Here is a 24,769-nt window from a genome sequence, read left to right on the forward strand (position 1 = left end):
TGTCTAATTAGACAATGGATGTGCCTAGTTTAGTTCTGGGGCGCAGACCTGGGCAATGAATATGGAGATCCTGGGCTGCCCAGACATCAAGATTCCCCTCTCGGCCTCGCGGATGTGGTCCAAAGGAATGTGGAGCAGTACTTTTGGCATCAGCTTGGCTGCAGGAGCTGCCGGGAGGTGACGTGATACGTCATCCAACCACCTTAGGGGCTCCACTCCGGATTTACGTAGGGTTTACTCCTTAGCCTTCTCTTCTCCCGAAGATACCCACAAGGAAGTGGGACCGGTAACCCTGGATAGGGGCCCATACCAGGTACTGTCAGCTGGAGCCAGCTGAGCCCAGGACTCATGTAAGGCAGGGTCGCCACGCCCTGTAGTAGTGACATATGGAGCCACTACCCACTACCCAGGAAGACACCAGAATAAAAAGGTGTGGGGAGGGGACAGAGGCTAGCTGGAATGTCATAGGTGAAGCCGGACAGGTGGGAAAGGTCAGTCAGAGAATAGTTGGACCATAGGAGAAAGGAAAGGAGGAGGGGACCCAGGAGGAAGCGATAGGCAGGTGAGAAGAGATAAAAGGTCAGAGTGGGGGATGGGGGGGAAGGAGAAATCGACATTCATGCTACCCAGATGGAATATAAGGTGTTGCTTCTCCACCCTGATAGCGTCCTCATCTTGGCACAAGGTGACATGTTCGAACGGGAAAAGGAATCAAAATTAAAAATCCACATTCCATATATTGACCACACTGGATAAAAAAAAAATTGCCTCTCAGATTCCTATTAAATTTCTCACCTCCCATCTTAAATCTATGCCCTCTAGTTCTTTATTCCCAACATTGGTCTTCAGATTTCATGTTTGATGGTTAAACATGGAGCAGTTAAATGAGGACACTTAAAGTGTGGCACCTTCAAGGTCAAGGCCGAAAACACGCAGGACAGCCGGGATTCAAATGAGGCTGAAGCACAGGGGGAGTGAGGCATCCTCTGTCTGCTATCTTGTTGGCGAATGTACAGTCACTTGAAAATGAGATTGACGATCTCAGGGCAAGGCTGCTGTTTCAGAAGCAGATAAGGCAGATCTCAGTTGCTTGTTGCATTGAGACTTGGTAAACAGCAAACACACCGGATGCAGCTATTCGACCAGAAGGTTTTATGATTTTCAGAATGGATTCTGGTAAGGAAACATATGGAGGAGTATGCTTTTTGACCAATTTTCGTTGGCACACGGAAGTTGGGGTTATATCGACTTCTTGTTCCCTGACTTAGAACAACTAACAATTAAATGTAGACTATTCTATTTGCTTCAAGGGTTCTTCTCTGTGATCTTCACCATAGCCTATACACCACCACCAGCCGATTATAAGCAAGCACTCGCAGATCTGCACGATGCTGTCTGTAAACAAGAAACAGCCCATCCCGATGCATTTCAAATTATAATTGGCAACTTTAACCAGGCCAGTTTGAAGAAAACTCTGCCTAGTTTTCACCAGCACATAACCTGTAGCACCAGAGGTCCCAACACACTAGACCACGGCTACACTACGATAAAGAATGTCTATGGTTCTTTCCTGAGACCGAATTTTGGTAAGTCGGATCATTTGGCTGGACTTAGACAATAGACAATAGACAATGTGCAGGAGTAGGCTATTCAGCTCTTCGAGCCAGCACCACCATTCACTGTGATCATGGCTGATCATCCACAATCAGTACCCTGTTCCTGCCTTCTCCCCAAATCCCTTCACTCCACTATCTTTAAGAGCTCTATCTAACTCTTTTTTGAAAGAATCCAGAGAATTGGCCTCCACTGCCTTCTGAGGCAGCACATTCCACAGAACCGCAAGCCTCTGTGTGAAAAAGTTTTTCCTTAACTCTGTTCCAAATTGTCTACCCCTTATTCTTAAACTGTGGCCTCTGGTTCTGGACTCCCCCAAAATCGGTAACATGTTTCCTGCCTCCAGCTTGTCCAATCCCCTAATAATCTTATATGTTTCAATTAGACTTCTGTTACCTCCATACAGATAGAGCCTAAAAAGCAAGGCTTCAGAGATCAAGACAACCAAGAGGTAGCCGCGGGAGGCTGGGAAACGGTTACAGGATTGCCTTGAGTCAGTGGACTGGGCCATGTTCAGGAACTCATCAGAGGACTTGAATGTCTACATCAGGGTCATTACAGACTTTATTAAAACAGCTGTGGATGAGTGTGTACCCATGAACTCACTCAGGTTTTCCCCAATCAGAAACCCTGGATGAACAATGAAATCTGAAATCTGCTGAGAGTCATTCAAGCCAGGAGATCAAGAATGCTACAAGAGGTGCAGGTATGATTTCCAGAAAGCCATCTCACAGGTGAAATGGAGATTCCAGACTAGACTGGAATCAACAAGGGATGCTTGACAGCTGTGGCAGGGTATGAATTCCATAACCTCCTACAAAGCTGAATCAATCGACATAGGAGACAGCAGAGCTTCGCTTCCTGATGAGCTCAATAACTTCTAGGCTCACTGTGACCAGATCAGGGAGGAAACACCGTGCACCCCCATGTCTCCCAATGATCCTTTGGTCTCAATATCTGACAATGACATGGGGGCTGCCTTCATGAGACTGAATCCAAGGAAACCACCTAGTCCAGACGGAGTACCTGGCCGAGAACTGAAGACCTGTGCTGACCAACTGGCTGTGTATTCACAGATATCTTCATCCTCTTGCTCCAGCTGTGTGTGGTACCCACCTGCTTCAAGCAGGCTTCAATTGTACCGGTGCCCAAGAAGAGCATGGTAACCTGTACGAATGACTATCACCCAATGGCATTTACATCCACAGTGATGAGGTGCTTTGAGAGGCTGGTGTTGAAGCACATCAGTTCCTGTCTGAATGGTGACATAGATCGGCTCCAATTCACCTCCTGAAGCAACAAGTCTACAGCAGATGCTATCTTGTTGACTCTTCACACAACCCTGGAACATCTGGACAGCAAAGATGCACACATCAGGATGCACTTTATCAACTACAGCTCAGCATCCAATACCATCATCCCCTCTAAATTAATCAGTAATTTCCAAGACCTGGGCCTCAATACCCCCTTGTGCAATTGGATCCTGGATTTCCTCAACCATAGTCAGCTTGGACTGGCAAAAACATCTCCAAGGAACTGATTGTAGACTTCAGGAGAGGGAAACCAGGTGTCCATGAGCCAGGAATCATCGGAGTATCAGAGGTAGAGAGGGTCAGTAACTTTAAATTCTTGGATGTCACTATCTCAGAGGACCTGTTCTGGAACCATCATATTGTGAAGAAAGCATGACAGTGCCTCTACTTCGACAGGAGTCTGTGGAGGTTTGGCATGTCATCGAAAATCTTGGCGAATTTCTCCAGATGTGTGATGGAAAGTGTGCTGACTGGCTGCATTATGGCCTGGTATGGGAACATCAATGCCTTTGAGTGAAAAATCCTACAAAAGGCAGCGGATTTGGTCCAGTACATCACAGGTAAAACTCTCCTAATCATTGAGCATATCGTCATGAAAAGTTGCCATAGAAAAGCAGCATCCATCAACAATCCTCACCACCCAGGCTGTGCTCTTTTCTCACTGCTGCCATCAGGTAGAAGGTACAAGTGCCTCAGGACTCACACCACTCGGTTCAATAACAGTTACTACCCCTCAACCATCGGGCTCTTGAACAAAAGGGATTGCAACACTCATTTAAGAACTCTGCCATATTGTTAATTCAAGTTCATTATTTATTGCTAATTATTTATATCTGCATTTGCACAATTTGTTTCTAGTTAACAGGTTCCTGATGTTTACAGTTTATACTTGCTGTTCTATAGATTTGCTCAGTATGTCTGCAGAAAATGAACTTCAGCATTGTATATGGTGACATGTATGTACTCTGATAATAAATTTTACTTTGAACTTTGAAGGGGAAAATAACATGTACATTTACCGTGTAAATGCCCCTCATAATTTTATACACTTCTTCAAGATCTCTGCTTTTTCTCTTACACTCCAATGATAAAAGCCTCAACCTGTTCAACTTCCTGAAAAAAAATGTGGCCAAACTATTTGTTTGGATGAATTTGTTCAAGAAGAATTTGGACCAGGAAGAAAGTAGGAGAAAAATTAGTTCAGAGAAAAGCACAATCTTAAAGACAAAATGGCAACTTAACTAATGAGAAAGTGATCATTCCACTTCTGACAGAAGGAATACTGTACAATTAGGTTCACCAGATTGATCCTGAGACAGAACTTCTGGACTCTCTGTCCAAGGAGATTGTAGAGGCTCAGTTGTTGAGTGTATTTAAGACAGACATTTATAGATTTTTGAATATTGTAGAAATCAAGTGATACAGGAATTGTGCAGGACTGTGCTGATAAAAGATTAGACATATCCTATTGAATAGCTGAGCAGGCACAAGTTGCCAAATGGTGTAATTTTGTTTATATTTCTTATGTAACCGGGTGACCGTCGAATCTTATTCATTATTGTTAAAAGTGTACTTGGGCATCCATCTGGGTAATGCTAGAATAGTTGTCTGTGCCTTTAACTGGAGACAGTGATGTCATTACACACGCGCGGGATAGTGGGGAGACTATTTTTGTTTTCTGCAGAAGAAGCTGTTGGGGCTTTGGGATTAAGTTCCTCCCAGAGGTACTGGACACGTTGAGGAACAGTGAGCATTATTTGACGAAATCCATGTGAATTCATTTATGCTTGTTGGGGAATTGAGAATTTCAGTAATTCGACATGTTTTACATGTGGATGCTTTAGATTTTCATGAGTGAAGGCATCGGCACTGGATAGCGTGGCTTGTGCAAAGTTCCTTACCGGCTAATTAGGTCAGTCTTCCTGTAATTTTACAACTTCCTTGTAAAAGTTGTGCCAAAGTGTACCTTTTGTCTAACTTCATTGTATCATGACTGATTGTGGATGTAACAGTGTAACGTGAATGTTTAGTCTCTGTTTGGAAGTTAAGCACGTGTGTACCAAAAGGGAGTAGACGTCTTAGATGAGATGTTTTCGCTTACATTGTTGCTGCTATGTATAAGGTACAGGGTTGGTGGGATTCTAATGTTGCTTGTATTGTGTTCCTTCAGAGTTGCCACTAGTTTCGTGCGGTTTGCTTTATGTATTCTTATACTGCATACGCAATTTGTCGCTACACAAGGGTGTGGATCGAAATTTAAACTGAGATTGTAATGGCAGGAACTGGTTGTAAATTCGTTTGTTTTGTTTTGAGGCCCTCTTCCGGCACTAAAACATCTAAAACAGATAAAGGAATTAAAACCCGAAAATGTATTTGCTATCCTGAGCGGGTACTTTTTCCCAGGCTACACTTACATTCCTAGATTCTTGATGGCCATAATCTGGATAATGAAGAAAATAAGTTATCACATTGATATAGTGGCTCTCACTTTGTCAAAGCACACACTCAGGGGGCGAAGCAAAGTCAAGATGGCGCTAAGCGGCAACTCCTTTGCTGCATCTTCAGAAACAGCACAATTTCTGTCTTTGAGATCTCTTTTTTTTTTCCTTTTCAAGGTTCTTTTGCAGACCCTAACCTGGTCTGAACACTCTGAATTTGGTTCTTTGGGGGAATGGGACCCACTCTCAGAGCTTCACGAAGGGCCACTTTTTGATTTCCCAAGGACGTGGCCTGGAAGACTAGCACACCTTTAGGGTGCCGGATTTTCGTGGTTCTGGAGAAGGGCTGATTCAAGGTCAGTGCCCCTGACTGAGGCGTCGTGGGAAAACATGGAACATCAGGGGCAGCGGATAAGCTGCTGTGGGCTGTGTGTCCAGAGACCTGAGCCCTGGGGCTGACTCACTGGGCACAGAACTCAGAAAAAGTGACACAACAGACTCTTAACATCATGAATCAGCAAGTTGTTTGTTATGTCTCCCCTCTCGCTGTGAAACGGAGACACCTCTTTTTCCCTCATTAGGGCGAAAGAGAGCCTGTGGTATGTCGAATTACCGGGTGAACCAGTAGTCTTCGGGGTACTGCAAGTCTGTGTCTTTACTGATAATTTGCTGCACGCTTGAGTGCTCGGTGGGGGTGCACCGATGCTTTTTTGCTGGTGGAGGGGGTGATCGTTGCCTTGCTGCTATTTATGCATGGGAGGGGGGAACTGAGTGGCTTTGGGGTTCTAACATTTAACTGTCATTCATTCTTTGGGGCACTCCTCTGTTTTCATTGCTGTTTGCAAAGAAAAAGAATTTCAGGATGTATATTGTATACATCTCTCTGACGTTAAATGTACCTATTGAATCTAAAACACCTCACAAACAATTGAATATGTTCCTTTAAAATTGCAATCATTGTTGATTTGGCAGCAAACACAGTACTTATTGGGGTAAAAATTCAAGCTCAGCCAGCTATGTTAAAGGCAATACAGTAATGCAATAACAGCTATATTTTATGCTGTGTTCCCGAATTACAGTTCCATTGGAACCAAAGGAACTTAGCTGCGATATTATCAAATCCTGAAAACAGGATACAGTGCACAGCTGTTAATATTTTATGCGTTTAGTGCAAGCAATTAAGTTCATATTTTTATCCTAGTATCTGCTGTGAAATTATCCCCCTGTATAAAAATAGTTTAAGAGAACAGCTTTGAAGGTAAAACTACAGTTAAATAATGCAGAATATATTAGAGGACATAAACACAAAAGATTCCACAGATACTGGAAATCCAGAGGAATGAACAGAAATTGCTGGAGGAACTTAACAGGTCAGGCAGTATCTAAGGAGGGGAATGAATAGTCAACACTTTGGGCCGAGACCCTTCATCAGGACTGAAAAGAAAGGGTAAAGAAGCCCTAATAAGGTGGTGGGTTGAGGGGAAGTTGGCAAGTGATAGGTGAAACCAGGTGAGGGGGCGATAAAGTGAGAAGCTGGGAAATTACAGGTGGAAACATTAACGGCTGAAGAAGGAATCTATTAGAGGAGAGTGGACTGTGGGAGAAAGGGAAGGAAGGGCACTAAAGGAAATTGATGGGCAGGTGAGAAGAAGATAAGGGGTAAGAGGGGAGCCAGAAAGAGGAGTGAGAAAAAGAGAGATGGATGAGGGGGAGAAATTACCAGAAGTTAGAGAAATCAATGTTCATGCCATCAGGTTGGAGGCTACCTGGAAAGAATATGAGTTTTCGCTCCTTCAAGTGGCCACATCACGGCAGAGAGAAAGCCATGGACCAACACGTTGGAATGGCAACAGGAAGTGGAATCTAAATAGATATCCATTGGGTGTGTCTGATGGAATGAAGATGCCCAACAAAGTGGTCCCCAATCCATGTTGGGTCTCAACAATGTAGAGGAAACTGCACTGGGAGCACCAGACACAGAAGAACAATTTACAAGTCATAAGGGAATGATGAACTGATAAATATATGTCACAAAATATTCATATGAACCTAACAGTGTAGGACCGCATGACAATGTTACGACAAAGTATGGCACAGATCAGTAAGAAGAGCATGGCCCAGGTGGCCAATCCAGAACCAGTCGTGCTGCTGATCACACACTCAATGCAATGGATAATAAGGATAAAGGGTAGGAATGTAGGTATTACTGCAGTTGGCGGCAGTTGATAGGCAAACTGAAGTCGGGGAAGAATCCTATTTAATTAGTCAACTCAAGTACATGTATGTGGCCTAGACTGCCTGAGGAATATTCATCCACATACAACAGCTAAACTGAGTATTGGTATTGCTGCTGGTTTATTGTAGAAGTTTAGTGAAAAGTTCATGCATAATTAAGTATATTGGAATAGTTAAGAGAATACAGAAAACAGAATACAGAATATAGGGCTGGAATTACACAGAAAGTGCAGTGCAGCCAAACAAATAAAGCACACGGGCTATAACGAAGATCAGAAGATCAAGAATTCATCTTTGGCATATGTTCAAGAGTCTGACAAGAACTGGGGGTAGAGTAGTTCAAGTGATCTAGTTTGTAACATTTGACAGCACTTGTGGAAGTTATAACATACAATCTCAGTAAGTGATTTAGTTAAAGGAGACAATTTTATTGTGGAGCAGGAAGTCAGAGAAAGAAGAGTTTGCAAAAACACAGTTCACAGTGCACAAGAGACCAGAAGCAACGTTGAGCCAGTTGTCATTAAGTGGGTTTGTTGATGCTGCTCAAGGGATAAATGGCACACTGAAAATTTCCTGATTATATTATAAAAGAGAACCAGAGGATCTCAAAAAAAAAGATCAGCAAAGAATACTTCAGGATAGTGACTCATTCGTAAATAAATATGCAAAGCAGTACACCTTCAGCATAGATCAGATAGGTTTAGGTACATAGGTTCTGCTGTGGAATTTGAACCTTTCAATTCAGTCGAGAGTGGTACCATTTAGTCACAATGATAATGAATGTAATTACCTTCACATAAAAAGAGAAGATATAAAGTGAAGTACTTTAATGTTTACAGCAATAAAAAAACTCCCAGAAGTAACACATAGTTTTTCCTGCCACTAAAAAGACTCTGCCTCTACAGGTCAAATCTTCCAGTCAAGAGTGGAGAAGAAATCTTCAATTTATAACAACACACACAAAATGCTGGAAGAACTCAGCATCGATGGAAAAGAGTAAGCGGTCGATGTTTTGGGCCGACACCCTTCATCGTGACTGGAAAGGAAGGGGAGAAGTCAGAAAAAGAAGGTAAGGGGATGGGAGGAAGAAGTACAAGCTGGCAGGTGATAGGTGAAACCAGGAGAGGGGGAGGGGGTGAAGTAAAGAGCTGGGAAGTTGATTGGTGAAAGAGATAAAGCTGGAGAAGGGAGAATCTGATAGGAGAGGAAAGAAGACCACAGAAGAAAGGGAAGAGGGAGGGACACCAGAGGAAGGTGATGGACAGGTAAGGAGTTAAGCTGAGAGAGGGAGACAGGAATGGGGAATGGTGGGGTGGGGTGGGGGGTGGGGTAAGCAAATACCGTAAGTTCTAGAAATTGATGTTCAGCCCGTCAGTTTGGAGGCTACCCAGACGGAATATAAGATGTTGCTCCTCCTGCCTGAATGTGGCCTCATCATAGCAGTAGGGAAGGCGTTGGACTGACATGTCGGAATGGGAACGAGAAGTAGAATTGAAATGGGTGGCCACCAGGATCTGCATTAACATCACCAACACTGGTTCCAACGATGGCAAGCGGATTCAGAACCTGGATTTCACCACTTTCAATACTGCTTCCAACGACCCCGGACACCTTCAAACTGTCAATTGCGCAATCTCTAACTCTGGCTCTAGCCTGGGCCTTGCCCGACACCACCTCCAGGCCGAGACGTTATGTGCTGCTGCTGGGACCCCAGTCTCCCATTCTCCCATAACCACTCTGCAAACCCATGTGTCTCAGGCCCCAATGTCAGCTCTTGCGTCCAAGGAGCCTCCATCTTCTTCCCAACCCACCTTTCCTGAATAGGTTAGCCCTTTTCTCTCTTCAGACACTACCAACTCTCTTCCCCCCTTCTGATCCCAGCTGTCACACCCATTCTCATGGGCCTTCCCCTCTCTGAGGCAGAATGTTCTGTTCTCCATAAGCGCCTCATGTTTGTCCCCCTGCACCCACAACTCAGTGAGTTCCACACTCGCCATGATGCCAAGCTCTTCTTCCAATGCCTCCATCTCCGTGCCTACTTCTTTGTAGCCCGCACCGATGACCCCTCTCCTGGCTTTGACCCTTGTCCCGTCTTTGACCCTCCTCCTCTTCCTGGGCACGTTGTTCTGGTCTTCTGCCTGCTCTGGATCTTTTTGACCCTAACTTCTGACAAGACATCAACCATCTCGACTTCACCACTCATCTCTCCAATTCCAAACTCACTCCTTCTGAACGCACTGCTCTCAGCAGTAATCCTAATCTCACCATCAAACCTGCAGATAAAGGGGAGTGCTGTAGTAGTCTGGTGTACTGATCCCTACTTTGCTGAGGCCAGGCAGAAACTTTCAAACACCTCCTCTTACTTATCCCTTGTACAGGACCCCACTAAGGAGCACCAGACTATTGTCACCTGCATCATCACTGACCTCATCAACTCTGGGGATTTCCCATCCACTACCACCAATCCCATAGTTCCCTTACCCCTCACCTCCTGTTTCTGCATCCTACCCAAGATCCACAATCCTGACTCGTCCAGGTAGACCCATTGTTTTTACCTGTTCCTGCCCCACTGAAGTTGTGTCTGTATACCTTGAATCTGTTTCATCCCCATAGTTCAGTCCCTTCTTATCTACATTCCTGACACTTCACATGTTCTTGATCTTTTCAATGACTTTAAGTCCCCTGGCCCCAATCGTCTTATTTTCACTATGGATGTCCAGGTCTTATACCCTTTGATCCCCCATCAGGAGGGCCTTAAAACTTTCTGCTTCTTTCTGGACAACAGACCCAACCAGTACCCCTCCATCAGCACACTCCTCTGATGGAATTGGTCCTTGTCCCCAACAATTTCTCGTTTGGTGCCTCCCACATCCTTCAAACCAAAAGTGTAGCCATAGACACTCACATGGGTTCCAGCTATGCCTGACTTTTTGTTGGCTATGTGGCACAGTTCATGTTCCAAGCCTTAACTGGCATCACTTCCCAACTCTTCCCATGCTACGTCGGCAAATGCGTTGATGATGCTTCCTGCACCCATACTGAGCTCATCGATTTCATCAACTTTGCTTCCAACTTCAACTCTGCCCTCAAATTAAATTGGCTCATTTCTGACAATGGAACCTCTCTCCCCTTTCTCGATCTCTCTGTCTTCATCTCTGTATACAGCATATCTACGGGCATCTTTTATAAACCCACTGATTCTCACAGCTATCTAGATTATATTTCTTCCCACCCTGTCACTTGCAAAAATGCCATTCCCTTCTCTCAGTTCCTCCATCTCCACGACATCTGTGCTCAGGATTAGGCTTTTCATTCCAGAACAATTGAGATGTCCTCCTTCTTCAAAGAAAGGGGCTTCTCTTCCTCCACCCTCAATGCTGTCCTTACCCACATCTCTTCCATTTCACACACATCTGCTCTTACCCCATCCTTCTGAGCCACAACTCTTGCTCTCACCTACCATCCCACCGGTCCAGCACATAATTCTCAGTAACTTCCACCATCTCCACTAGTATCCCACCACCAAAGCACATCTTTTCTTACCCCCCATTTTCCACTTTCCGCAGGCATTGCTCTATACATGATTCCCTTGTCCATTCATCTCTCCCCGCTGATCTCATAGTCATAGTCATACTTTATTGATCCCGGGGGAAATTGGTTTTTGTTACAGTTGCACCATAAATAATGAAATAGTAATAATAAAACCATAAATTGTTAAATAGTAATATGTAGATTATGCCAGGAAATAAGTCCAGGACCAGCCTACTGGCTCAGGGTGCCTGACCCTCCAAGGGAGGAGTTGTAAAATTTGATGGCCACAGGCAGGAATGACTTCCTATGACGCTCTGTGTTGCATCTTGGTGGAATGAGTCTCTGGCTGAATGTACTACTGTGCCCAACCAGTACATTATGTACTGGATGGGAGACATTGTCCAAGATGGCATGTAACTTGGGCAGCATCCTCTTTTCAGACACCACCGTCAGAGAGTCCAGTTCCATCCCCACAACATCACTGGCCTTACGAATGAGTTTGTTGATTCTGTTGGTGTCTGCTACCCCCAGCCTGCTGCCCCAGCACACAACAGCAAACATGATCGCACTGGCCACCACAGACTCGTAGAACGTCCTCAGCAAAGTCCGGCAGATGTTAAAGGACCTCAGTCTCCTCAGGAAATAAAGACGGCTCTGACCCTTCTTGTTGATAGCCTCAGTGTTCTTTGACCAGTCCAGTTTATTGTCAATTCATATCCCCAGGTATTTGTAATCCTCCACCATGTCCACACTGACCCCCTGGATGGAAACAGGGGTCGCCGGTACCTTAGCTCTCCTCAGGTCTACCACCAGCTCCTTAGTCTTTTTCACATTAAGTTGCAGATAATTCTGCTCACACCATGTGACAAAGTTTCCTACCGTAGCCCTGTACTCAGCCTCATCTCCCTTGCTGATGCATCCAACTATGGCAGAGTCATCTGAAAACTTCTGAAGGTGACAAGGCTCTGTGCAGTAGTTGAAGTCCGAGGTGTAAATGGTGAAGAGAAAGGGAGACAAGACAATCCCCTGTGGAGCCCCAGTACTGCTGATCACTCTGTCAGACACACAGTGTTGCAAGCACACGTATTGTGGTCTGCCAGTCAGGTAATCAAGAATCCATGACACCAGGAAAACATCCACCTTCATCTCCCTCCTGGTACTTATCCTTGAAGGCAGACCAAGTGCCACACCGACTCCTACGCCTCCTCCCGCACTACCATTCAGGGCCTTAAACAGTCCCTCCAAGCAAAGTGACACTCCACCTGTGAATCTGTTGGGGTCACTTACTGTATCTGGTGGTCCCGGTGTGGCCACCTGTATATCAGTGAGACTCAGCATAGATTGGGAGACCGCTTCACCGAGCAACTACACTCTGTCCACCAGAAAAAGCGGAATCTTCTAATAGCCACCCATTTCATTTCTACTTCCCATCCCGACGTGTCAGTCCATGGCCGTGATGAGGCCACACCTCATTAGAAGAGCAACATCTTATATTCCGTCTGGATAGCCACCAACCTGATGGCATGAACATTGATTTCTAGAACTGCTGGCAATTGTCCCCCACCCTGCCTTCACCATTCCCCATTCCTGTTTCCCTTTCTTACCTTGTTTCCTTACCTGCCCAGGTGCCAGGGTATGGGATGTCTCAGATCGGGTCCTGAATATTCTGAAGGGGGAGGGTGAGCAGCCAGTTGTCTTGGTACATGTTGGTACCAATGACATAGATAGGACAAAGGAGGAGGTCCTGAAGACAGATTTTCAGGAGTTAGGAAGGAAGCTGAGAAGCAGGACCTCCAGGGTAGTAGTCTCGGGATTGCTACCTGTGCCACGTGCTAGCGAGGACAAGAATAGTAGGATCAGGCAGATGAATGCGTGGCTGAGAGACAGGTGCAGGGGGCAGGACTTCAGATTCTTGGATAATTGGGATCTCTTCTGGGGGAAGTATGACCTGTTCAAAAAGGACAGGTTACACCTGAACCCGAAGGGGATCAATATCCTGGCAGGAAAGTTTAATGGAGCTGTTAGGGAGGGTTTAAACTAATTTTGCAGGGAGGTAGGAACTGGAATGACAGAGCAGAGGAAGGGGAAAACAGAAATAAATCTAAGATAGTGAGCAGTAAAAATGACAAGAAAGACAAGCAGGTGATGGGGCAAGTTTGTAGCCATTGGGATGAGTTGCAGTGCAATAAAGTTGCAGTGAAATCAAAGCAAAAAGTACCAAATACTGGTCTTAAGGTGTTATACTTAAATGCACGCAGCATAAGGAATAAAGTGGATGATCTTGTTGTACAGCTACAGATTGGCAGGTATGATGTTGTAGCCATCACTGAGACCTGGCTAAAGGATGCATGTCTCTGGGAGCTGAACGTCCAAGGATACACGGTGTATCGGAAGGATAGGAAGGTAGGCAGAGGGGGAGGTGTGGCTTTATTGGTAAGAAATGATATTAAATCATTAGAAAGAGGTGATATAGGATCGGAAGGTGCAGAATCTTTATGGGTTGAGCTAAGAAATTGCAGGGGTAAAAGGACCCTGATGGCAGTTATTTATAGGCCTCAAAACAACTGCAGGGATGTGGACTACAGGAATTAGAAAAGGCTAGTCAGAAGGGCAGTGTTATGATAATTGTGGGCTATTTTAACATGCAAGTGGATTGGGAAAATCAGGTCAGCACTGGATCTCAAGAGAGAGAATTTGTAGAATGTCTGCGAGATGGCTTTTTAGAACAGCTTGTTGATGAGCCCACTAGTGGATTGGCTGTACTGGATTGGGTATTGTGTAATGATCCGGAGGTGATTAGAGAGATTGAGGTGAAGGAACCCTTAGGAGACAGTGATCATAACATGATTGAGTTCACCGTGAAATTTGAAAAAGAGAAGCCGAAATCTGATGTGTCGGTATTTCAGTGGAGTAAAGAAAATTACAGTGGCATGAGAGAGGAACTGGCCAAAGTTGACCGGAAAGGGACACTGGCGGGAAAGTCGGCAGAGCAGCAGTGGCTGGAGTTTATGCGAGAAGCGAGGAAGGTGCAAGACAAGTATATTCCAAAAAAGAAGTTTTCGAATGGATAAAGGATGCAAAAGTGGTTGACAAGAGAAGTCAAAGCCAAAGTTAAAGCAAAGGAGAGAGCATACAAGGAAGCAAAAATTAGTGGGAAGACAGAGGATTGGGAAGTTTTTAAAACCTTACAAAAGGAAACCAAGAAGGTCATTAAGAGGGAAAAGATTAACGATGTAAGGAAGCTAGCAAATAATATCAAAGAGGATACTAAAAGCTTTTTCAAGTATATAAAGAGTAAAAGACAGGTGAGAGTAGATATAGGACCGATAGAAAACGATGCTGGAGAAATTGTAATGGGAGATAAGGAGATGGCAGAGGAACTGAACGAGTATTTTGCATCGTCTTCACTGAGGAAGACATCAGCAGTATACCGGACCCTCAAGGGTGGCAGGGAAGAGAAGTGTGCGCAGTCACAATTACGACAGAGAAAGTACTCAGGAAGCTGAATAGGCTAAAGGTAGATAAATCTCCTGGACCAGGTGGAATGCACCCCTGTGTTCTGAAGGAAGTAGCCGTGGAGATTGCGGAGGCATTAGCAATGATCTTTCAAAAGTCGATAGATTCTGGCATGGTTCCGGAGGACTGGAAGATTGCAAATGTCACTCTGCTATTTAAGAAGGGGGCAAGGAAGCAAAAAGGAAATTATAGACCTGTTAGCTTGATATCGGTGGTTGGGAAGTTGTTGGAGTTGATTGTCAAGGATGAGATTACAGAGTACCTGGAGGCATATGACAAGATAGGCAGAACTCAGCATGGATTCCTTGAAGGAAAATCCTGCCTGACAAACCTATTACAATTTTTTGAGGAAATTACCAGTAGGCTGGACAAGGGAGAAGCAGTGGATGTTGTATATTTGGATTGTCAGCAGGCCTTTGAGGCTACTTAACAAGATAAGAGCCCATGGAATTACGGGAAAGGTACATACGTGGATAGAGTGTTGGCTGATTGGCAGGAAACAGAGAGTGGGAATAAAGGGATCCTATTCTGGTTGGCTGCTGGTTACCAGTAGTGTTCCACAGGGGTCAGTGTTGGGGCCGATTCTTGTTACATTGTACATCAACGATTTGGATTATGGAATAGATGGCTTTGTGGCTAAATTTGCTGACGATACAAAGATAGGTGGAGGGGCCAGTAGTGCTGAGGAAACGGAGGGTCTGCAGAGAGACTTGGATAGATTGGAAGAATGGGCAGAGAAGTGGCAAATGAAGTACAATGTTGGAAAGTGTATGGTTATGCACTTTGGCAGAAATAATAAATGGACAGACTATTATTTAAATGGGGAAAGAATTCAAAGTTCGGAGATACAACAGGACTTGTGAGTCCTCGTACAGGATATCCTTAAGGTTAACCTCCAGGTTGAGTCAGTAGTGAAGAAGGCAAATGCAATGTTGGCATTCATTTCTAGAGGAATAGTGTATAGGAGCAGGGATGTGATGTTGAGGCTCTATAAGGCACTGGTGAGACCTCACTTGGAGTACTGTGGGCAGTTTTGGTCTCCTTATTTAAGAAAGGATGTGCTGACGTTGGAGAGGGTACAGAGAAGATTCACTAGAATGATTCCGGGAATGAGAGGGTTAACATATGAGGAACGTTTGTCCGCTCTTGGACTGTATTCCTTGGAGTTTAGAAGAATGAGGGGAGACCTCATAGAAACATTTCGAATGTTGAAAGGCATGGACAGAGTGGATGTGGCAAAGTTGTTTCCCATGATGGGGGAGTCTAGTACGAGAGGGCATGACTTAAGGATTGAAGGGCGCCCATTCAGAACAGAAATGCGAAGAAAGTTTTTTTAGTCAGAGGGTGGTGAATCTATGGAATTTTTTGCCATGGGCAGCAGTGGAGGCCAAGTCATTGGGTGTATTTAAGGCAGAGATTGATAGGTATCTGCGTAGCCAGGGCATCAAAGGTTATGGTGAGAAGGCGGGGGAGTGGGACTAAATGGGAGAAAGGATCAGCTCATGATAAAATAGCGGAGCAGACTCAATGGGCCGAATGGCCGACTTCTGCTCCTTTGTCTTATGGTCTTATCTTCCTTTTGTGCTCCTCCCCCTTCCCTTTTTTCCATGGTCTTCTGTCCTGTCCTATCAGATTTCCCCTTCTCCAGCCCTTTATCTTTTTCACCAATCAACTTCCCAGCTTTTCACTTCACCCCTCCCCCTGCCCTGGTTTCACCCACCACCTGCCACCTTGTACTTGCTCCTCCCCTCCCCCCACCTTATTCTGACTCCTCGCCTTCCTTTCCATTCCTGAAATGCTGACTGTTTACTCTTTTCCATAGATGCTGCCTGGCCAGCCGATTTACTCCAGCATTTTGTGTGTGTTGATTTGAATCTCCAGCATCTGTAGACTTTCTCTTGTTTTCTTCCAATCTATAACAGCCTCATTTAGTTTGAGTAACGTTTAAATCCTAGATTAAAACATGCCTGAGACACTTTAGCCCAAGTTATCCATCTCATTTCTGTGCCATCCTCAACATCAGGAGGAAGCCACAATCTTGACTAGGTAGGTTAAATGATAGGAAAAAAAGAGAAAACACTCCTTAGTAGTTATATCTTACATAATAAAAAAACATAGGCATTGACTACAAGTCTGGGATAATATCTCAAAGTTCTGATGACATTTACCATCTGCACAGTGTCACTGGAATTTTCACATCCTCACAGTCCTTAAGCAGCTTTTATTTCTTTGCCTAGCATCTGTTTGCTTCCATGTAAATATCTCTTGCACTAAAATAAATTATTTTTCACTAAAATAAACACATTAAGTATTTTTCCTGAGGTGTTCACTTAACAATTGCTCCCATTTACACGTGCAAAATAAAATCATTCTTATTTACAACAGTAATTAAGAGCAGGCCATAGGCAGGCTCCCATCTAAGTCAGGTACCTTCTGATGATCGGTCACAACTTGAAACACTAATTGCTTTCTCTTTCCTTCTCCACAATAGCTGCCTGACTTGTTTCATACTTGCAATATTTCTGTTTTTATTTCAGATTTTTAGCATTTGCGATACATTGCTTTTCAATGTATTTTTCTCACTGAACTTACCAATAGAACTAAGGGTATAAGCATAAAATTACAATATTTGAAATAAAACTATATAAGGATTAGTACATGGACATAGAAGGATTAATTCATGTTCTGTTGACGAGCTGTGTATGTGTGCCCTTTTAAAGTTGATATGTGAATCTCTTCTGATTCAATCAGATGTTAATGTGGAAGACACCTCTTGTTTCTTGGTCTACTTATGAAGGGCTTGTCACACCAGTAAAAGCGAGGAATGACTAAGACTTTATGTGACATAAACTATCTGTTTTCTGCAAAATCTGCTTGGAATTCTACCAAGAACTTTGGATATCAATACTTATGGCAAGGTGCACATTGCCATCTTTTCATGGGTATGCTTTATACATCAGTGAAATTACATCTTTAAGGATATTCTCTCCAATCATCATTCTCAGCAAAGAAAAAATGTTGTCAGTTTGATTGTTAGCACACACTAGTCCCATTGAAGGGTCTTGGCATGAAATGTCTACTCTTTATTCCTTTCCATAAATATTATCTGACCTGCTGAGTGCCTCCAGCAGTTTGTGTGTGTTACTCTGGATTTCCAGCATCTGCAGAATGTCTTGTCTTTTTGAGCTTGATTGTGAAGCTGAGATAAAACCTTAGTCATGTCGCTTAACAGAGAGGAGGACTGCTAGCGTACACCATCTTATACAGTGTTTGGTATATCCTAATAGTCTTCATAAACAATGGAGTGTGCTCACTGTGGAACATATCTACTTGAAGTAAGCTCCCACAGGTTATTCTGGGATCATTATCTGTCCATGTGGTGTATTGGATATGTTAGCCAAGTGAGTAGTTCCAACTGCCTTACTCTTCTTTACAGTAGAGCAAAAGCATATTTTAAGTCCCACTGAGAAATCAGAAGGGCTCTTCGTTTAATATTGAATTTACTTCCCTGGAACATGAGTTCTAAATCTGGGGATAAGACTTTATAGTGAGAATGGAACCCAAGATTGATTGGCTCAGCAGCAAGGATGCCATTACCTGAGCCACAGGGCAGTGGCAAAGTGCCTCTCTATTTGAAACCAAAGTGCTATTGACAAGAAAGTCAACTAAGCAATAGTCAATGCATGCTATAAGCATCATCTTCTTGATGACGTAGCTCGAGACTTTGCAAAATTCAGAGTTCAATTTCGGCACTGTTCCTCCCCGTGGAGCACCTGGGTTTTCCCAATGTGCTCTGGTTTCCTCCCACAGTCTAAAGAAGTACGGGATAGGTTAATTTGTCATTGTAAATTGTCCTGTGATTAGGTTAGGGTAAGTCAGGGTTGTGGGGTTGCTGGGGAGGTGTGGCTCGAATGGCAGAATTGCTTACTCTGTGCTGTATTGCTAAATAAAATAAAATATGTAATCACATTATATTTTTTTCATTTTTATGCTCATTCCTTCCTATTTCTCAGACCTTTCCATCTTCTTTTTAAGTTGGCTATATTCCTTTCATTTATATCACTTTATCTTTGTCGTAAACATTCACTAATAGTCTACTTCAAGTTCGTAACATCGTGTTTATTCTCTTCTTTGCTAGAAAGTAGGAAGACAGACTGAATATTCCTTGCAACTTGATCAATGAACTTAATTTTAATGATGTTTCCTTGGAGACGCAGCACAACAAAGAGAATTAAATTTAAATGCATTTCACCCTGTCGTCTATTTATAATTGAAAACCAATAAAATCTATTTGCAAAGAGAAAACAGAAATAACTTCCCAGGTTGATGAGCGTTCCCTGGAATGCTGAAGGGTCATTGGGAGAAATGTTAACTCTGTTGTTCTCTCTTCTCGGTTGCAGTGTGACCTGCAGAATGTTGCTTATTTCATTTGAAAACAACAAATAGGGCTGAACTTAAATGAGCTGAAGAAATGACTGATGGAATTTAATGCAAGGATGAGGTGTTGCTTTTGGGAGAACCAACTGGGGTAGGATTTACACAGTGAACGGTAGGGCACTAAGAAGTGTGGTAGAATACTAGAATCTGATAATGCAGATGCATAATTCCTTTAACGTGGTGTTACAGGTAGATAGGGTCAAAGAGCTTTCACACATTGGCTTTCATAAATCAGACTTTTGAGTAAAGGATAGGGGATGTTATGTTGAAGCTGTATAAAACAGTGAGGCCAAATTTGGAGTATTGTGTACAGTTCTGGTCACACACCTACAGGAAAGACATCAATAAGATTGACAAAGTACAGAGGAAATTTACAAGCATGTTGATGGGACTTGAGGACCCAGGTCCCAAGGAAAGATTGAATAGGTTAGGTCTTTATTGCCTGGAGCATAGGAGAATGAGAAGAGATTTGATAGAGATATCCAAAATTATGAAGGGTGTAGACAGGGAAAATGCAAACAGGCTTTTTTCCACTGAGGTTGGGTAACACTAGAACTGGGATAAGGGTGAAAGTTATTTAAAGGGAAACTGAGGGGATAGTTCTTCACTCAGAGGGTGGTGTAAGTGTAGATTGAGCTGCCAGTGGAAGTGGCGGATGCAGGTTTGATTGCAACATTTTAGAGAAGTCGTGGATGGGAGAGCTATGGTCCAGGTGTGGGTTACTGGGACCAGGCAGGATAACAGTTTGGCATGGACTAGATCGACCCAGGGGCTTGTTTCTGTGTTGCGCTGTTCTATGATTCCATGGCTTAACAATTTTGTATTTTGTGAATGGGAAATAATCCATCTTTGAAAACTTCATACTCTAAATTATAACACAGAAGAAACACTCAGCGATTTTGTGGGAGCTGCCATCTTCCCATGCTTGGTCCAGACCAATGCAGTGCAGATCTTCCAACACATCTTGGTTGTCAAAGGCAACTCTAATCTCATGGGTGCAGACCCGCAAAGTACCCTTGGATGATTTTGACAGCTGGCTAGGCCACATCACCAGGCTGAGCAGCCTGTCACAGCTGTCAAACAGCTTAAATATTTGTAAATGCCTCTGCCACTCAGAATAGTTCTTCCAAGTATTAAGAATTAGAATATTAAAATAATGTAATTATACTTACTTTAACACAATAACTAATTTTAAAAATCTTACATTTCTCTCTTCCAGGCCATTAAACATATTAATGAAAAGACTAACTAAATCCACTGGACACATTTTACATGCTTAAAACAAAGAATCTGTAAATATTTGAATGATAAATATGGTTTGATTTCACATTCACTCCTTCCAGAGTAATATCTCACCCTTAAAGAAATTTCTACTCAATGGTAACAAAGGTCAAACTTACAAATCAAATCGGAGATTTTGCCGCTCTTCAAAAAAGTAATCTAGGATGAACTTCCGTACAAAGTCAGGGTTTAAGGTATTGTCGATCACTTCTGTTCTTCCAAACTGCAAATAAATTTGACAGCATTAGCTTCTCTGTACATGTCAGATGTGTTCCCAAAGCCATTGAAATAATGAACTGTGTAACATTTGGTGCACAGCTCCATCAACTCTGGGAACAGGCTCAAATTCAGTCTCAATTGTCTGTTGGCCATGTCATCGCACACTAAATGGTTTTTGTTTTCAATCCCATTCTTTCTTGGAAAGGTCTGAAAAGCTCAAAGGTTTCAACAATCTCAAACCGTGAGATGCTGGGATTCCTGGTGCAAGGAAATAAATAAGTGTCACAAAGGTTTAGTGGTCCATGCTTTTATAAAACTGCAGCTGAGACACATTGTGAGAGCAAAGGAAACTTCATTCTATATCTGGCCACACTTTGATTCGCCTCTGAGTGATTTTGATTGATGTGTGGGCATGCTATATTGGTGCTGCAATGTGTGGCGACACTCGAAGGCTGCCTCTTGGGTGAGTTGCTGTTAATACAAATGACACATTTTACTTTATGTTTTGATGTACATGTGATAAATAAATCTAGATCTGAATTTGAGCGTGTAATATGGAAAATGGGGTTCCATTCACAGGCTCCGATTTCACCCAATTTTGATTTCTACAAAGATTTCAAACAAGGTAAACACCTGTCTCCCAATATCCCTTTACCTAATTACCTGGAAAAAATAAAGTTGGAAAACAACACAATATAGAAAGGATTCACAATAAATTTAAATTTTCCACAAGCAGACATGGATTTTACCTCATTACAGAACAAAATTTGTTGCCATTAATGAATGTTTCTTCATCCACAGATCCTTAGTCATAATGAGTATATACTAAAAATGAAGTCAAAAAATCTTCTTAATAAATGCCTCCAATTTTCTTTAAATTGCAGCTCTTCTGTGACTCATTTTAACTGGATATGCAAAATAACTATTTATAGAATAATTACCTTGTCAAAGTTGGCACGTGTGACTGCCATTCCAATTTTAAATTTTGTGACCTTTCTATAGGTGCTTAAACTCATATGGAAGTTTAAAATTTAAAAAATCTATTCAGCTAAGAATATGAAGTGGTCTTCAAACTTTGAAAAGTATTTTATTGACAATGCTAGGATGTTTATTTAACATTTTAATATACATACTATAATATGGAGCATACTGACAGGATGTTGCTGCATTTGCCTTAGAACAACATGCTCACACAGCATCTGGTTTTTTATTCAATTATATACATCTCCTATGTGTTCAGATTCTCCAGCAGATAGTTGGTTACATTTTTATTAAAAGTGTATTAGAGGATTATCTGTTGCTGATGCAGGTCCATTGAATGTTTGTATTATATTATATAAAATGTAAAAGGACCCAAGATCAGAGTACTTCCTCCCCCCCAGCCCCCTTGTGCCTGTTATTTAAACACCCTGTTACTTACAGCCACAATCAATCATTGATTCTGATATGGTTATTATTCTAAGGATTTATTGAGTATGCCCACAAGAAAATGTATCTCAGGGTTGTGTGTGGTGACGTATATGTACTTTGAAATTTGATTCTTATTGCACTACAGTAGATTTTAGAAATAGGACACGAACTAAAATCAGGAGATAATGAATGTACTCGATTGACATAGAAACAAAGCTATAGTGTCTATGCTTTTCGATGTTCTAAAGGAATTGATTTTCACTCATCTTAGTTTCCTTCTCTTCAGAGCCTGCAACTCTCCATTTGTGGGGAGAACCCTCAAATCTTTCAGAGTGCAGTGGGAATTACCAAGTCTGGCCACCTGAGGTATCTACGTGTCCAACAGCTATTTATAATATTCTTATAGAACAGGCAATTCGTAAATGCCTGGTTTTGTTCTCAGAAGTTTTTAGAATACTAATATGAAGTGGCTTATTTCAGTAGAGGGGTTTGTATTTATTGTATCCAGTGCAGCCTTCTCGACATCAGTGAGACATGATGCAGACTGAGGAAATGCTTCATTGAGCACCTTCGAACCAACCACCATACTAGCTGGGATCTCTCAGTGGCCACCAATTTTAATTCCACTTCCCATTCCCACGCCAACACGTCTATCCATAGCCTTCTCCACTGTCAACGAGGCCAGGCACAGATTAGAGGAACAGCACTTTATATTCCCCCTGGGTGGTCTCCAACCTGATGCCATGGACATTGATGTTTCTAAATGTAACGATTCCCCTCTGTCCCTTTCCTCTTTTTTTTCTGAATCCACTAGCCTCCCATCATCTCCCTTTCCTCTCCCCACCTATAGATTTGATCATATCCCACATATTGTTCTCACTGGCTCCCCTCCCCACCTCCTTCCCTTTATTCCACTGTCCTCTCTGATCAGATTCCATCTTCTTCAACTCTTTATTACTTCCATCTATCACCTTGCAGTTTCTCAAATTATTCCAACTACAAGCCCCACCCCCTGCCCATCCTGCCAATCAACCCCTCTCTTTCACTGGGATCGCCCTATAACCCTAAGTTCTTGCTGCACCCTTTCCCCACACCTTTTAATAGCGGCCATCTCCCCTCTTTCTTTCCAGTCCTGATGAAGCAACTCAAGCTGAGACATTGACTATTTCCCTCCATGCTGAGCTCTTTGAGCTCCTTCGTGTGTTGCATTTGGCATTTCAAAGTTTGCTTTTAAACTAAAATGTGCTTCCTCCGTTAAGTATATGGAACTATTCTTTCAAATCCAGAATACTGAAATAAAGTAAGAAATTAAATTGCCTTTGAACACTTGACTTGCTATCGAAAACTATGAAGTTCATATTTTCAAATTCTAACAACAAGGGGTCGACACAAGTATTATTAGGAAGGGAGAAGGGGAGAGGGATTGCAAAAACTGTATTAGTTCAAAGTTTAAACCACAAATTCTATTGTTTGCAGCATTATCTTTCAATTTCCAACGCAAACCAGTGTTATTCTGGTATAGCACACTGCTGGTAGTACAGCTAACCTAAAGCAGACTTCAGGTAGTTTTTAGTTAAGGATGTAATAATTTCTTCTGAAAAGAGTGAATATCTTTTCTATTTGCTATGATGATTTTTTTTTAAAAATGTAATTAATTTGGATTTCCTTAAACAAAGGATTTGGTTGTCAGACACTAATTAATTAGAACCTTTGCAAGTATTTGGTAAGGCTGAGCATTATTTTTAAGTCAGTTTCTGGCTCTTCTAAGATCAGAGTCAGAATCAGGTTTAAGATGTCTTCTGGCTTAACAGTAGGTTAAAAGTAATGTCTTGTTGCCTTTGTAATATACATACTCCAAAACAATGACCTTGTCAAGTTAACCACATATCAGATGGCTTTAATTCAATTTTAATTTAACTCGCTGACCTGGTTTCTGTAACAGTGTGATGAAGGTATATTGTCAGGGGATTTATAGATCTAAATTCCCCGTGTATCTCTTTGGTTAATTGCCAGTTTCAAATACTGTACTGCATTGTGGTTGGTTAGATACACCTGAAAATGCTCAAAATTAGCGCACTTCCATGAAATTCTGCTTCTTGCTTGCAGATGCTTGACTGATTGAAAATTTCTATCAGTACACCAACAAATGATACTAATCTGCCACTGCATAGAACTGTAGCAGCAGAGAGCCATATATAAAAATGTAAAACCTGAAAATATACCCTGAAGTGAAAGTCCAATCAAAGGTCTGATATAACACCCATTGTTCAAAATATATCCATGCACTTCAACAATTTTTAATATTACATTGCAAACTTAGAATATTACAGTTGAGTACAAACCTTTTCATAAACAAGTGAAAATCTGCAGATGCTGGAAATCCAAGCAACACACACAAAATGCTGGAGGAACTCAGCAGGCCAGGCAGCATCTATGGAGAAAAGTACAGTTGATGTTTCACGCTGAGACCCCTTGGCCTAAAACATCAGCTATATTTTTCCATAGATGCTGCCTGGTGGCCTGCTGAGTTCCTCCAGCATTTTGTGTGTGTTGCATAAACTTTTTCATTAGAGTTTTTGCAGACATGTTGAAATGATTTCATATACAAAATAAAAGCTCTGTTATCCACAAACTATTATTTGAGAGCCTAGTTAATTTTTTTTTTAAGTGCTATTTTCCTGGACTTGTAATTTCTATTCTACTGTTCAACAACTTTAAAAAAAAGCAAACAAAATTATGGAATAAAATACTTCCTATGTGAATAGCCATTTCTTG

The 24,769-nt window shown here is 42.4% G+C and overlaps 1 protein-coding gene across 5 annotated transcripts in view; it reads right to left on the minus strand.

Moving 5' to 3' along the window:
- LOC134355512 (copine-8-like) overlaps window positions 1-24,769 on the minus strand; it is a 674,862-nt gene that overhangs the window by 510,573 nt on the left and 139,520 nt on the right. For all 5 annotated transcript variants that reach the window (XR_010020101.1, XM_063065493.1, XM_063065495.1 and 2 more), the window contains one exon: window positions 20,485-20,588. Coding sequence is in view for 4 of the 5 variants with exons in the window: in XM_063065493.1 (XP_062921563.1) it covers window positions 20,485-20,588 (104 nt within the window). In the remaining variant the exon portion in view is untranslated. The remainder of the gene's footprint in view (window positions 1-20,484; window positions 20,589-24,769) is intronic.

The sequence above is a fragment of the Mobula hypostoma genome, chromosome 13 (genome assembly GCF_963921235.1).
Source record: "Mobula hypostoma chromosome 13, sMobHyp1.1, whole genome shotgun sequence".
In the NCBI taxonomy this organism is placed as follows: Eukaryota; Metazoa; Chordata; class Chondrichthyes; order Myliobatiformes; family Myliobatidae; genus Mobula; species Mobula hypostoma.